At 46.9% G+C, this 16,177-nt stretch overlaps 1 protein-coding gene across 1 annotated transcript in view; it reads left to right on the top strand.

Annotated features, from left to right (window-relative positions):
• The window catches only part of HBS1L (HBS1 like translational GTPase), a 1,647,668-nt gene that overhangs the window by 1,068,901 nt on the left and 562,590 nt on the right, over window positions 1-16,177 (top strand). Inside the window, exon 8 of the mRNA XM_069606737.1 lies at window positions 3,612-3,758. Within this exon, the coding sequence (XP_069462838.1) occupies window positions 3,612-3,758 (147 nt within the window). The remainder of the gene's footprint in view (window positions 1-3,611; window positions 3,759-16,177) is intronic.

The raw sequence follows: 16,177 nt of genomic DNA, 5'->3' as shown, positions 1-16,177 counted from the left end.
TGGTAACGAATCAAGAGGCAAAAATTTGATAGAAATACAAGTACATTATAGGCCAATTAGACGTATTACAAACAAGGCATGCTGAGAAGGCCCTATTGTATTTAAGGCAGAACTATTATATGAAAGCCAACAAGGCCGACTCCCTGCTGGCACGTTGGGTCTGAATGAAGGATGAAGCTAGAATTATTCGCACTATGCGGAGCAAGGGAAAGTTAGTTGTTTTTCTCAGGATATAATAGATGCCTTTACTGAGTATTACTCTGCGTTATATACTTCAGAACGCCCAGACCCCAAAGTTCAAAAGGCATACCTGCAACAATGCTGGTTAAATAAACTAGATCTAGTTGATGGGGAAGTGGTGGAGAGGTGGAGGGTCAAATAACACCATAGGAAGTCCGTTCAGCAATAGTCATTACCCCTCCATAAGGCACCGGGACCAGACGGTTTCCCTGCGATATTCTACAAGACTTATATGGAAGACTTAATCCCGGTGTTGACGTCATTATTTAATTCTTTCAGAGGATAGGGTATAATTACACCCTCAATGGAAGAAGCAAAGGTGGCGCTCTTCCCTAAGCTGGAGAAGGACAGGACCCAATGTGGCTCTACTGACCCATAGCTCTCATCAATATTGATGCTAAGCTCTATACTAAAATATCAGCGACTAGGTTGGGAAGATTAGTACCTTTTGTTGGTACACCCTAATCAATCTGGGTTTGTTATGAATAGTCAAACGTTTGACAACACTAGACGGGTGGCCCATTTGATAGAAAAAATAAATAAAGCGGAATTAACAGCAGGAGTAATAACACTTGACGCCGAGAATGGTCTTTTTTGTTTTTAACAATAGAATTTTTGGGATTCGTTCCAGGGTTCTTACAAATGGTAAAAGCAAATTATCAAACCCCACTATTGCGATTGGCTATCAATGGAAATCTCTCTAATGAGATTTGGGTTACGAGAGGGACCAAACGGGGGGGGGGGGTGCCCGTTAGCTCCGATACTATACAATGATAATGATGTGTTATTTATATAGCGCCTTAATACAAAGCGCTTTACAGAGCACATATTTACATAGTGTATAGGCGCGTTACAAATGCCATATCATATCGTATTATATCATACAATATCACCCAAAATTAGGGAAGAGGAGAACATTAAAGGGATTCAATTTGGGGGAGAAGATCATAAGGTTATTGCCTTTGCAGATGACCTTTAGCTGACATTGGAGGATACATCTTCCCCTATAACAGTTTTAACAGCAGAATTGACACCATTTGGCAAGGTGGCGGGCCTAAGAATTAATATGCAAAAGTCAGTAATTATGGAGTTTCAAGATGGGAAAATATCGGACCAGTGGGAAAGCTACGCTACTCAACTCATAACGAAATACAGAATGCAATATCTGGGTATACAATTAGCAGACTCCTTAGAGTTGTTTTAACCAGCAAACTATCTCCCTGTCTTGGTGTCAATTAATTAGTGGCTTAAAGAACGACATTGTTTGACTATCATGAATGGGAAGAATAAATGTCATCAAAATGATGGTTCTCCCAAGGCTCTTGTGTTTTTTCCAAGCATTACCGATGAAGGGCCCACTGAAATTATTTAAGATACTTAACAACACTCTGAGGGAATATATTTGGCTAGGCGAGAAATCTAGGGTAGCTTGGAAGGTATTAAAAGCTTCAGTAAAAAAGGGGGAAACGGGGGTACCAAATTTACAAATCAGCCAGCCCAATTGCCAATCATTAGGGAATGGTTCAAAGAGGACGCAGAGAAAATGTGGGTATGAATGGGCAGAGCAGTAGTGGATAAACCCCTCCAGGAGGTATTATGGTATCAAAAACAGGGTTGTCCCGTCAATATGTATAGAAGTAAAATAACAGCGCTGATAGCGCAGATATGGGATACATGGGTGCGACAAGCAGGTATTACTACGTTTTCTTCTCCTTTTACACATCTTTTTTGCAACCGCCATTTACCTCTGGGACTAGAACGGAACACATTTAAGCAATGGGAGGAGGTGGGATGCTTGAAGATGGGTGACATGTTTCAAGGTCGGGGGATCAGAACTTTCCAACAATGTAAACGGGCATTCTTATTCAATGAAAATGAAAGATTAAGATGTGTTCAATTGCGACATTGGCTAATGGTCAATAAACAATTCATAATTAGGGATCTATCTACCTTCGAGACATACATTACTACTAATGCGGGAGATAGACATATGGATGGGGCACTGTATAGGATAATTGGAGAGAACTTGAGTCAAATGCAATGGGGGGTTACAAGAAGCTATGGGAGAAGGACACAGGTCAGAGACTGAATCGTTGGCGGTTTGGAAGGGAATCCCGAAATTGATGGAGGCAATTCAAATACGGCAAATGTGGGTGAAAGTGATGGTTCAATGGCATCTAACGCCTGAGAAATTGCATACGTTTTCTAAGAATGCTTCAGATTAATGCTGGCGGGGATGCAAAAATAAAGGAACTTGGGTATATATTTGGTGGGAGTGCCAGAAAAATTAAACTCTTTGGGGGAAAAATCAATAAAGCTATGTATGAGATATTTGGCCTCCAGATACAAAGAGGTATAGGAGAGTGGATGCTGGGGTTGGGTGATGTTTTGGAAATTTTAACAGAAAGGAAACAAAGGAAAGCATATATAATACTATCAGTGGCTGGAGTGTCGCTCATAGCGCAGAAATGGAAACAAATTGAGGTTCCAACTGAACAAGAGTGGTTAACAGAAATCTGGCAATATGTCTCTCTCGAGTGGGTCACCTATGTGTATTACAAAGGGAACAAAAGAATTTCAAGAAGGATTGGGAATTTGTGTTGGACTTTCTGCATAAAGACTTTCGTGAGAACTGGTTCCCGTAAAGGTTACGGATATTGGACGTATTTAATTAAAAAGCATACTATCTCAATTGTAAAACAGTATGTCTACTAAAGAGGGAGCTGTCCGGGTGTGGGAGGGTGTGAGGTCGGGCAAACGGGGTGTGGGGTTTTGGAGGTGTTGGAGGGGGATTGTACTTTTTATGTTTTAGTATGTTGTTTCTGCATTAATAAAAATGAAAATACTAATGAAAATACGATTTTAGAAGTTCAAATCGAACATCTGCTTCTACTTTGATATTTTTTCATTGTAGTTTCTATATTGGTGATTTATCGAAACATGGTGTTTTTGGTCAGCAACTTTCAATGACATGTTTTCGGTATACATAAGAACTAGCGTCATAACCATTTGGAAATGTGGCATACACCAGAAAAAGAGACTCAATACAGGAATGTATTAATTTGCTTGGAAGTAATACTCACACTGACACATTAGCCCTGAAGAAAGCACACAGTGGGCGGTTTATGGATAGGACTGAAAATCTTTCCTTAGCAATTTATCACTTTTATGTTTTTCATTGTGCTCTTATATTTGATGACACTCAAGTAAATGTCTATTACATAGTTGATGGATTGATATAAATTATATATAAACCGGCTTTGACTAGTTGGCTGATTTACAAAAGCTAAACTACTACAACAACAAATCTCACCTTTTTTTGAGGTATTTCTGTTTCTGACGCCATTTTAAACTGGTGACTTTTTTTCTAGGCTGATGTGGCAGTTTTAGTTGTGGATGCCAGCAGAGGAGAGTTTGAAGCAGGATTTGAGGCTGGTGGCCAAACACGAGAACATGGCTTGCTAGTTCGGTCTCTTGGAGTAACGCAACTGGCAGTTGCAGTAAATAAAATGGACCAGGTAATGTTTTTTCCTTATTCAAATACTTTCTGTGGAAGCAAACAGAACAAATTATGAGTCAGTACTGCATTTTGAAAAATCTAAATCTCAATAAACCTGGCATGCAAAGTTTACATTTTTATATTGTTTAAAGTAGATCGGTAAGTTATTTTAAGTTTACTATTGATAGGCATTATTTGTTTGTGTTTTGTAATTGTTCATAATGCAATGATATTACTTAACGGCAGTCAAATACTGCGTAAAAATCTGCACTCATGATTGGAATTTTATTTTTTATTTTTATGAAGACCAAAGTAAAACACTTAATAGAAAATGACAGATACATCTGAATGAACATGTCCACGGTTTCCCTAATTTTCAGGTTTTTGCAATAGACAGTTTATTAAACCTTTAAAATGGGATAGCTTAAAAATAAATGCAGATCATGTCATTCAATACTGACCTTCTTTTGAAAGAATGATTCCTTCCCCATCCCGGTTTCTTCCGGCTCCCTTCCTCGGTAGCAGCACACTATTTCTTTTGCTTATATCAAGAGTACAACTTGCCCTATCTGTATTAACTGAAAGCTTCATGAAACATAATCTATTGTGACAACTGTTTCCCTTCTGAGTATACTCCAATAACAGTGTACATATAAGGCATTTTATATGGTCATTGATTGCATATGTTGGCTTTCTAAAGCAACATTTTGGCAAAATGTAAAGTGCCACAATACAGTGGATTGGCATGGCTGTGTTATAAATATTCCTGTTGGTGAACAGGGTGAATATTTATTGTGGACTACCTAAAAAAACAAATATGGGATACTGAGGATCAGAAAAAGATTTTTATCCCACTTTTTCACTGAATGCTAAGGTACTTCTATTTGAACTCTTGAAGTTGCTGACACAAACGCAATACATGTCATATGTCTCCCCTCACAAAACACCCCATAGCTCTGATCTATAGGGGTAGAACCATTTGAGACAGTCGGGGGTGTAATATCCTCTAAATACAAGCTCCAAATTCAGTTCTTAGTGTAGTACACAAGTTGAGGACTTTCTCAAGTGGGGACTAGTGTCTTCATGAAACTCCCAAATCTGATAGACGGTTTAGGGGTTGTTTTTAGTAAGCTTCACTCGAAATTAACATGTGGGGTTTGAGACTGCAGGTGAATTAAACTAAAAGGTTGTTCTAGCTAGTCCCCCAGCCTCCTGTGGACTCCCTTCACCCATATCCAGGCTTTCCCATCGACTCAGATTAGGGTGTACACTAGAGATCAGTAAACCCTGCTAAGATAGCCTCTCTACCTTAGGAGATCCTACAGGCCAAAGCCTTATCTATCTCACTCCCTCTGGGACTTTCTTGGGATACCCTGCACTGGTTTTCTCACAATTTTGGTGTTGAAGCTGGGTTAGGACGGTGCCTGTGTATCTTCAAACACTTTCTGTTCACTCCACCTTCTCACTCCTTTCCCTGAACTTAAGTCACTTTATTCTCTAGCCTTCTTTTCTATTTTTCCTCCCGCTCTGTCTCTCTACCTTCCCTCCTACTCCCCCACCTTCTACTCTCACCACCTCCAAATGTTCCCCTTCTACTCACGCCCCTTTTGCTCACCTCTCTGCTTCCAACTACTTCTTCCTCTGTCCTTCCGGTCATCTCACACTCTACATACATCTGCCTTTCTCACTTTCCTTTTCCACCTGTCTCTTGTTTTTACCTCCCACTCCACAACTCCTGCCTCTCTTCTCTCACTCTCTACCACTTACTGCCACCCATCTCTCTTCCCCACTACTGCTTAAACTCTCTCTTCACCTTCCAACCTCTTCCCCCTACCGCTCTCCTACCTCTAACACCTCTAACACCCCACTCTACAACCACTTGCGATCACAACTGCACTCTTTACTAGGTACCACTCTCTAACTCAAAAATACCTCACCTGCACTCCTATCCAGCTTCTCCACAGACTCTTCAGTGCTCCGCTCCACCTTCTGTTCTCCTTCTCTCCTCTTGGTCCACCTCAACACCTCCGAACCTCAACCAAACACCCCTTGCACTCTGTGGCTTCCACTGGTCTTTTACACCCCTTTCCTTCTGCTGTTTGCCTTCCCTCCCCATTGTTTGTGCGCTTCACCTTGCTCCCGGTCACTGTAGTGAAAGTCTACAAAAATCTCTCTTCGCCCCTCCAATCCTCTTTCTGTTGTCTGGCAAGTTGTCAGCCTCTGTTAGGGTCTCTATTGAATGTTATGTTGGTGGTTTATTTGTTCCAGGTTGTGGTGTATACTGCTTTCTTTCTTAGATAGGCACAGGGATGTTAGTCTGTCTGGGAGTATTCGTTTTTTTTCTGGCAGCCCGCCGGACATTTTTGTTCTAGCAGTGCCTGCTGTTCTTTGTAGTTAATTGAAGAGGTGAGTTATGGCATTGGGTAATTGAAATTGGTACCGGCCATTCCATTCAAGGTGCATTTAGGGGCTTTAATCCCACTTCCTGCCCAAATGCACGGAAACTGCTCTCCTGAACATCGTGAAGACCTGCTCTCCAACCTCGACTCCAACACCCCTTGCGTCCTCATCTTGCTTGATCTCTCTTCTGCCTTTGACACTGTCAACCATGCCATCCTGCTCAACCGCCTCCGTGATAACCTGGGTATCACTGGTCAGGCTCTGGCATGGCTGACTTCCTTCCTCTCTGATCGACCCTCCAAGGTCCAACTTGGGTCCTCTGTTACGACTCCTGCACCTATCAACATCTCTGAGGTTGCCACGCCCCCACCCTCGGCCTCCTGCCGTCCCACTCGCTCACACATACACCCAAATGCACGCACGTTCGGGCGCCCATTCGGGCATCATACCCAGGGGTTTGCTCGTACACCTGGTATTTACCTCCCCTCCCGTTCCTGGCAGTTGCGTTGGAGGCTCCCAGGTTACCGTGGTGCCCTGAATGGACCTAGGAGGATCCGCTCGTCACGTGTCACGTGACTCTGCTCTACAGAAATGCTTCCGTATCACGTGATTTCAGTCGTCCTCATCACGTGATACGTCTTCGCTGGATAAGAGTGTCCGGAAATCAATGAGCGTCGCTTCACAGCTGTTTTCCACCGGGATTCCGCGACGCTCATTCTGTTTTGCTCTACGAAATTCTCGACCACGTTTTCTGTACAAAGGACTGCCTCTGCCTTGCCCTAGTATTTGACTTTGGATTACCAGTTGCCGGACCACCTTTTCTACATTGGATTCCTTGTGCCCTTTGCCTCTTGTTACCACGTCTTGGAACTATTGCTGCCTGACCTTTGGACTGTCCCTGGTTTTGTCTTACGGATTTTGTTTTGGTTCCTGGATTCTTGGCCTCTGGCCTCACGCTGGGCGCTTGCCTGTCTGCTTACCTTCCATCTGCCCTCCGCCATTTGGGGATTCCCAACGCCTGCTGTTATTACACATCTTTGCCTAACACATAGGTAAGCCATTAGGATCCTTACCCTGTTGTTATACCTTGCCAATTGTTCTGTGCTTACCTATACCCTATTGCCTTGCAGCGATCGGGGGGGGTCCTTTTCCGGCTGTTCCCGAGTCCAGGCCTACAAACTACTTCACCTGTGGCCTCAAAGACCGCGCAGGCAGTATTTCTGGTGTTGTCTGTGCGGTACTTGGGGACGGAGGTATCCATACTCTGCACGACCATCAAGTCTATAACAGACTGTGAAGCCTCTGGCCGTCAGAGTATGGATCCCTCCGCCGGGGACCCCGTGATCGCTTTAATGCAGGCCGTAGCGGCCCTCAGGACTGACATGGCCACAGCCACAGCCGCCATACACCACCGTTTAGACCTCCTACAAAGCGCACAACAGTCCCCGTCTGCGGACATCGAGCTTAGGGATGCTACCCCTCCAGTCCAGGCCGCACCTGTTCCCGCTCCTGCCCCTGTTTTGATCCCAACCACCTCTCCTCTTGCTGCCCCAGAACGCTTTCAGGGAGACCCGCGGTCCTACCGCACCTTCATAAACCAATGCAGACTCCACTTCTTGTGCAGACCTCAAGCCTTCCCTGATTCGGTGACGAAAGCCGCTTTTCTCTTATCTCACCTATCAGGCATAGCGGCCACTTGGGCAAATCCATTCTTAGAGGGCAACCATCCCGTATTGTATGATTTTGAGCTTCTGGTCACGGAGATGGCTAAAGTTTTCGATACCCGCTACAAGGCCCAGGCAAGAGACCTGGAACTACTGGACCTTACGCAGGGCAAACAGTCACTGATTGAATACATCACCCGGTATAACCAACTTGCCGCTGAAACCTCTTGGCCTGAGGAAAAGAAGGCGATCGTGTTTTACCGAGGACTCAGTGGCGCTATGAAGGACGCCCTTTCAGTGGTCCCTGCCCTCCCCTCTGTTTTCACAGATCTCGTAGATCTTGCCCTACAGGTGGACGCCCGCAAATCCGAACGAAGGGTGGAATCCACGTTCGGGCAGCCCCATCCAGCGCCCTCTCCCGTCGGTTCTGAGCCCATGCAAATAGGCGGAATCCGCAGCCCTATAACACAGTCAGAACGTGAACGTCGAAGAACCAACAACGCTTGTTTCTATTGTGGTCTAAACGGTCATTATGTAAAAGAATGCCCCCGCCGACCAAGAAACAAAGTGCCGGGTTTTCAGAAGGCTCGCCCATGATATCGGGGGCACCGGCGAGCCCTTTCACGACCCCCACTGACCCGACATTTGGCCCTATCAGACCCGTTACAGTACAAGCTCTACTGAAACCCACCAGAGACATCATACACGCTGTTCAAATAGTGATAGACTCCGGAGCCACGGGGTGTTTTATGGACATTGTGCTAGCACATCGACTGAATCTACCCCTGATTCAAAAGGATCGCCCCGAACAGGTACAGGCTGTTGACGGCACTTCCCTAGCATCCGGCCCGATTAAACACCAAACCGCGCCTTTGGAAGTGGTCATACAAGGTGCACACAAGGAAAACTTGTCGTTCGACCTCATTTCCACGCCCCAGTTCGGGGTCATACTAGGTATACCCTGGTTGAAACACCATAACCCGTTAATCAACTGGGGTACGGGACAAGTGCTATTTGAGTCGGAAGAATGCCAACATTTCTGTCTCATAGAACCAGAGTCACACTCATCTCCTGCTTCCATTCTCTGCGCTATGGCCTCCTCCCATATCAGCGATATGGCACCCGACGGCACGTCAGCACACACCGTGGGAGCCGTTATGGCGGGCATTCCTAGGGAATACCAAGATTATCACATGGTCTTTGACAAAGTCGTAGCGGAAGGCCTACCTCCACATAGGCCCTATGATTGCCCTATCGATCTTCTTCCAGAAGCCCCCATACCCAAGGGAAGGGTTTACTCGTTATCACCATCCGAGGAACAAACCCTAAAGGACTATATACAACAGGCCTTGCGGTTGGGTCATATCCGGCCGTCCTGCTCCCCGGCTGCCAGTCCGATATTCTTTGTACCAAAGAAAGAGGGTGATTTGCGCCCTTGCGTGGATTACAGGCGATTGAACTCCATCACAATAAAGAACCGATATCCTATCCCTCTTATCTCCACGCTCCTGGACAGGCTGACTAGGGCAACGATCTATACTAAACTAGACCTAAGAGGGGCTTATAACCTGATCCGAATACGGCGTGGTGACGAATGGAAAACCGCGTTTTGTTCCCGACAGGGGTTGTTCGAATACACCGTTATGCCCTTCGGGCTTTGTAATGCACCTGCTACGTTCCAACGTTTCATCGACGACATTTTCTCTGATATCTTGGACACGTATGTGGTGGTTTACTTAGACGACATCCTGATTTTTTCTTCCTCTTCGGAGGACCATGTCGCTCATGTCAGGGAAGTCCTATCACGGCTGAAGAAGAACGCATTGTTTGCGAAACCCGAAAAGTGCTCGTTCCATGTCAGAGAGGTGGACTTCCTGGGTTTCCATATTTCTCCTGGGGGACTATCGATGAACCAATCCAAGGTCCGCGCTGTCACGGAATGGCCGATCCCTGGCAACACCAAACAGTTGCAATCATTTGCTAATTTCTACAGACGATTCATAGTAGGCTTTTCTTCCATTGTATCTCCCTTGGCTGCATTAACTAGCCCCCTTGTCCCTTTTATCTGGACCTCCATACACCAGAAAGCGTTTGACATACTCAAATCCAGGTTTATCTCAGCTCCCGTGTTGCAGCATCCTGACCCAGAATTACCGTATGTACTAGAAGCAGATGCCTCGTCGTTTGCCCTAGGTGCCGTGCTGTCCCAACCATGCCCTGCCACGGGCTGTCTACATCCGGTTGCTTATCATTCACGGAAATTCTCCGCGGCCGAATCCCACTACACGGTGACCGAGAAAGAACTCATTGCCATAAAGGATGCCCTTCAGGTGTGGCGGCACCACCTCATGGGAGCGAGGCACCAGACGATCGTGTACACAGACCATAAGAACCTCCAGGACCTGGCCTCGCTCAAATGTGCAAATAGCCGACAGGTGCGCTGGCACCTATTCTTTGCTGCGTTTGACTTTTTGGTTAAGCACAGGCCGGGTTCGACCCATGGCAAAGCTGACGCCCTTTCCCGCTCCCCTGGGGGGGAAACATTGCCTCTGTTCCCAGACACGGTTTTAGGAAAGGGCCATGTTATATGTCTATGTACACCATCCCCACCTATGCTTACGTCCATCAGGCAATGGGTTTCCCAACATCCACATGCACTCAATGAATGGGATATCATACTTCAGGAGGGGTTACCATTCGTTCAGGGTAGATTGTACCTTCCCACGGTCGACGTCCGCAATCAGGCGCTTGCTTGGTCCCACGATGCGGCTATCAATGGCCATCCAAGGCAACAACGCACTCTTGAGTTGTTGCATCGTTGGTGTTGGTGGCCATCCATGAGACGAGACATAGTTAACTATGTTAACACCTGCTCAGTATGTGCTCAATGTAAGGCTCGTAGAGGACGTCCTTTAGGGTTACTCCAACCACTACCTGTTCCCCCCAGGCCTTGGCATACCATCTCCATGGATCTTATCACTGACTTACCACGCAGGCAGGGCTATGATACAATATGGGTTATAGTCGATTCCTACACCAAAATGGCCCGCTTCATCCCCTGTACCGGCATTCCCTCAGCCCCGACCCTTGCCCGTCTTTTTTTCAAGACCGTTTTCTGTCTTTTCGGCCTTCCGCAGGTTATGGTATCGGATCGTGGGTCGCAGTTCACTTCCTGCTTCTGGCGTGCCCTTACCAAGCTCCTAGGCATTGCTGCTCACTTTTCTTCTGCCTATCACCCAGAAAGCGACGGGCAGACGGAGAGAGTGAACCAGGCACTGGAACAATACCTGCGTTGTTTGACCCTCCAGTATCAAGATTCCTGGTTTAACCTACTTCATCTCGCTGAGTTTGCATATAATAATGCCCGTCATTCTGCTACTGGTTTCTCTCCTTTTTATTCTATGTACGGTCAGCATCCCCGCACTCTCCCGTTGCCTGACCTCACTACTGCCACTCCTGCTGCTAATGCCTGTGTTCGCGATCTGGCCGATGTCCATGCTCGGACCCTGGTCCATCTTCATGAGGCACAAGCAGTCATGAAATCAAAGGCTGACAGGAAGCGGGCTGCGGCCCCTGTTTATCGCGTGGGTGATCGGGTATGGCTGTCGACCCGGCATCTGCGCATCCCTGGTTGTCGCAAACTGTTACCTCGTTTTATTGGTCCCTACAGGATCACTCGCGTCCTGAACCCTGTTGCTTTTCGTCTTGGGGTCCCTTCTGCCTGGCGTCTCCACCCTGTTTTCCATACTTCCCTCCTCAAGCCCTATCTCGCTCCTACCCGTATCACTGCACCTCCTGCTCCCGTATCACTGTCCGCCCCTGATGAGTTCGAGGTCAGTGCCATCTTGGGTTCTCGTTTTCACAGGGGGCGCCTTCAGTATCTCGTTGACTGGGTGGGTTATGGCCCTGAAGATCGCTCCTGGGTTCCCTCCTCTGATGTCCATGCCCCTCTCCTTGTTGCTCGGTTTCATAGGGACTGCCCTGCCTGCCCACGAGGTCGTGGGCCTTTGAGGGGGGACTCTGTTACGACTCCTGCACCTATCAACATCTCTGAGGTTGCCACGCCCCCACCCTCGGCCTCCTGCCGTCCCACTCGCTCACACATGCACCCAAATGCACGCACGTTCGGGCGCCCATTCGGGCATCATACCCAGGGGTTTGCTCGTACACCTGGTATTTACCTCCCCTCCCGTTCCTGGCAGTTGCGTTGGAGGCTCCCAGGTTACCGTGGTGCCCTGAATGGACCTAGGAGGATCCGCTCGTCACGTGTCACGTGACTCTGCTCTACAGAAATGCTTCCGTATCACGTGATTTCAGTCGTCCTCATCACGTGATACGTCTTCGCTGGATAAGAGTGTCCGGAAATCAATGAGCGTCGCTTCACAGCTGTTTTCCACCGGGATTCCGCGACGCTCATTCTGTTTTGCTCTACGAAATTCTCGACCACGTTTTCTGTACAAAGGACTGCCTCTGCCTTGCCCTAGTATTTGACTTTGGATTACCAGTTGCCGGACCACCTTTTCTACATTGGATTCCTCGTGCCCTTTGCCTCTTGTTACCACGTCTTGGAACTATTGCTGCCTGACCTTTGGACTGTCCCTGGTTTTGTCTTACGGATTTTGTTTTGGTTCCTGGATTCTTGGCCTCTGGTCTCACGCTGGGCGCTTGCCTGTCTGCTTACCTTCCATCTGCCCTCCGCCATTTGGGGATTCCCAACGCCTGCTGTTATTACACATCTTTGCCTAACACATAGGTAAGCCATTAGGATCCTTACCCTGTTGTTATACCTTGCCAATTGTTCTGTGCTTACCTATACCCTATTGCCTTGCAGCGATCGGGGGGGGGTCCTTTTCCGGCTGTTCCCGAGTCCAGGCCTACGAACTACTTCACCTGTGGCCTCAAAGACCGCGCAGGCAGTATTTCTGGTGTTGTCTGTGCGGTACTTGGGGACGGAGGTATCCATACTCTGCACGACCATCAAGTCTATAACATCCTTCCTCTCTGATATCTTTTTCTCTACCTGCGGTGTCCCCCAGGGATCTAACCTCTCTCCCTGGCTGTTCAACCAATACCTGGCACTCCTTGCCCACCGCATCGCCGCTCTCTGCCCCAATTTTCAGTGCTATGCGGATGATACCCAGCTCATTTTCAGGCTACCCTCGGCCGCCTCCTCTCCTTCCCTCATCTGTGACTGACTGTCTGCTATCAGGTGTGGTGTGCAGCCAATGACCTCTGCCTTAATGCCAGTAAGACTGAGATTCTAGTCATCGGCACACCCACTCCCTCCTTCCCTGCAGCTCTCTGGCCTGCCTCTCTTGGCCCTCTTCCTGCTCCCACCTGCAAGGCAAAAAACCTCGGGGTCATCTTCGACGCCACACTCTCCTTCTGTCCTCACATCTCTGATATCTCTAAGAAGTCTCACTACCATCTGCACCTCCTCAGAGGTATTCTTCCTTTCCTCACCTTCGTCCAGAAGCTCACTGTTTCCAGATCCCTGGTTCTCTCTAAGCTGGACTATTGTAACAGCCTCTATCTAAAGCTGCCTGCCTCTACTCTCCGCCCTCTGCAACTTATCCAGAACTGGACTGCGGGAGTTGTCCTTGGCCTCAAGCCCAAGGATCGTATCTCTCCAGGACTGAAATCTCTGCACTGGCTTCCAGTGGCTGCGAGGATTAAATTCAAAACCCTCTGCATTGTCCACAAGGCCTTCTGGGGGCTGGGGCTGAAATACCTTCAACTCTCTCTTCCTAAATATCTTCCTTCCCAAGCTCTTCGCTCATCCGCCTCCAACTCCCTCAGGGTCAGTCGCTTCTCCAAGCAACGAGTTGATGGTAGATCTCTCTCTTCGGCAGGGGCCTCCCTCTGAAACAGCCTTCCTGTCTCCCTGAAACTTGAGGAGAACCATCTCCGGTTTCCGGAAGCACCTCAAAACATTCCTCTTTGCTTCTGTTTTCTCTCTTCCTCTCCCCTGCTGATTCCTGGCTGAAACTGCACTGGTTACATGGCCTCCCTCTCTGCTCACAGGCCCGGCCCTGCCAGTTGCTCACCTGCACTACCTCCCTGGCAAGCCTGCACTTGGAGACTGTTTCTGTATCCCTACAGTCCCCCTACCTGCACTTATGCCTGCACTTACCTTGCACATGCCACTAGCTGACCGTTATGTATTCTTATCCTTCTATCCCATGTACTGCACTTTCCCCTCTCCTTGCACCCTCACACTTTTCCCTTTCCCCCGTCCCATGCACTTGCGCAATCTGAATGACACCTGGCCTAGTAGGATAGTTATCTGTCTTCTCCTGTTCCGCCTCCCTTGCCTCGTCGCGCCTTGAAAAACTTGTGTATAGGCGCGTTATAAATGCCATATCATATATCATATCATATCATAACTCCTCACTCACCTCTGGGGAAGAACCAGCTCTGGCATATGCCCTGATAGGACTCATACTACAGGCTGGGCGGGGCTGTTCTACCCTGACTGGGTCAAGACCCTGTAAATGTTTTGGTTTATTTATTTACTGAGGATGAGATTCCCTTAGCAAGAGGTTGCCAGCTCTCCTGCAGCTGGCCTTATGCTAGTTTGTATGTTTTCTACCCATTGAGGCTTGAGTAAATGATCTCTAATGGTGAATTGGGGTGAAGGGGAGGTATGGCGGAAGGTACATTTATTTCAAATTATTTGGCACATGGAAAGTCTTATCCTATATTTTACAACAAAACATTGAGATTACGCAAGAAAGGACAAAAGCACTATTTATACTTGTATCCCAATTTCTTCACATTTGTATTCTATATACATATATCATTCTGTACGGATGTCTGTGAATTGGGGATTTGGCCTCTTCAAACCCCACCTTCCCCTCTCAGCCCCTCCTCTTCAAAAATTCTATCTCAGTTGGACCCACTGTTTCCCAATGAAGATGAAGATTTCACCGCCTTTTTATCCTCGCATCCGAATCCTGAGGCTGTCTTAATGACTCTGTATTGTGTGTAGTCACAAACACTTTAATATCATGGTGAGTATTATGCAAAATGTAATTAACATCAGGCCCAGTCTTCCTTATGTACTTAGTGATTAAATTAAACAACCACTTTTTAAGATAAATATAATTTTTCATTCTTACATTCCCAGAATGCCCATGAACCCTAATTGGTGCCAAGTCCTTGCAAGAAGGGGTATTTCGAAAGAATACAATAGAAGTGCTCCACTCTGTCCATTTTGGAATGATAACCTTCTACCAGACATGTTTTATATGGCTATTGTAGGGTTTCATAATGTACTTAGCTCAGTTAGACAAGTGTATCATTCTTATCATGACTACATTATATACTAGAAGTGATCACTTTTAAAAAGAGGCATTTTGCAATGTTAGTAAAATTCAGTAATTTGCTTTTTTAAATAGTTTCTTTTGCTGAGAATACCCACAAATATTTATCTCAAAATGTCCTTCCTTCTTGGAAAGCGCCATGCTCTGATTAATACCAATCATTTGTTTCTAATATCACCAAGGCATTGTTTGATTTGACATGTTGGCCACTGATTACACAAACACTAAAAATGTACAAAAGAAATCCGAAAGTAACCACTGCAGTTGTAGATCCTGCAGTCTGGTCCCTTACAAGCTTTGTTAGAACTATGATGCTCCCTAGAGAGCCTGTTCAGGTCCCCCTCACCTCCCACACTTGGTCAATGCACCCTCAGTGTGATGGCGACATTCCTGCAGGGTAAGCACAATAACAGTATTTCAAATGGATTGTGTCCATTCACTTATTCCTTATCTTTGATATATTCAAGTTTGTTTGCAGCTTGCTTTGGGAAATGTTTTCATGGAGTCGGGTGCCATGCAGGGTCGAATCGTGGCCCTTCACGGCCTCCGCCCTGTCTTCGACCATGACATCGATGCTAGCATAAACCGCACGGTCAGCGACTTTTGCCTCAGTTCAATTGTTTCCGCATGTTAGTGAGTTTCAGAGCGGTATCACCCCAGAGACTTTGCAGCTACGTGCTTCAATCTTCGACAGTGTCATCGACACCCAAAACCGTTTTTAAGCGGTGTGCTGACTGTGGGGCAAAAATGTTCATAACTGACCTGCACCAAGTCTGTTTGTGGTGTTTCCGGTTAAGGGCCAAAGTTGATGACTGCTGATCTTGCCATTCGATGACGGTCAAGGCCTTGCGTGAGAGGAAGGGGAATCTCAGAGCAGATAAGCCCTCTTCCAAATCCTCCTCCATTACCCCCTCAAAAAGTAAATTGTCCGATGACTCCAGAGACATCTCTCTGGAAAGAAAGCGCCCCAGACATCAGAAGCGGTCATGGTCGAAGTCTTGACATGCTTCAACCTCTTCCCACAAGAAAAGCAAGACGCAACGCCATGG

This window comes from Ambystoma mexicanum, chromosome 4p (assembly GCF_040938575.1).
Source record: "Ambystoma mexicanum isolate Mex_15411 chromosome 4p, UKY_AmexF1_1, whole genome shotgun sequence".
Lineage (NCBI taxonomy): Eukaryota > Metazoa > Chordata > Amphibia > Caudata > Ambystomatidae > Ambystoma > Ambystoma mexicanum.
The sequence above is the reverse complement of the archived record's forward strand: the minus strand, read 5'-3'. Positions and strand labels throughout refer to the sequence as shown.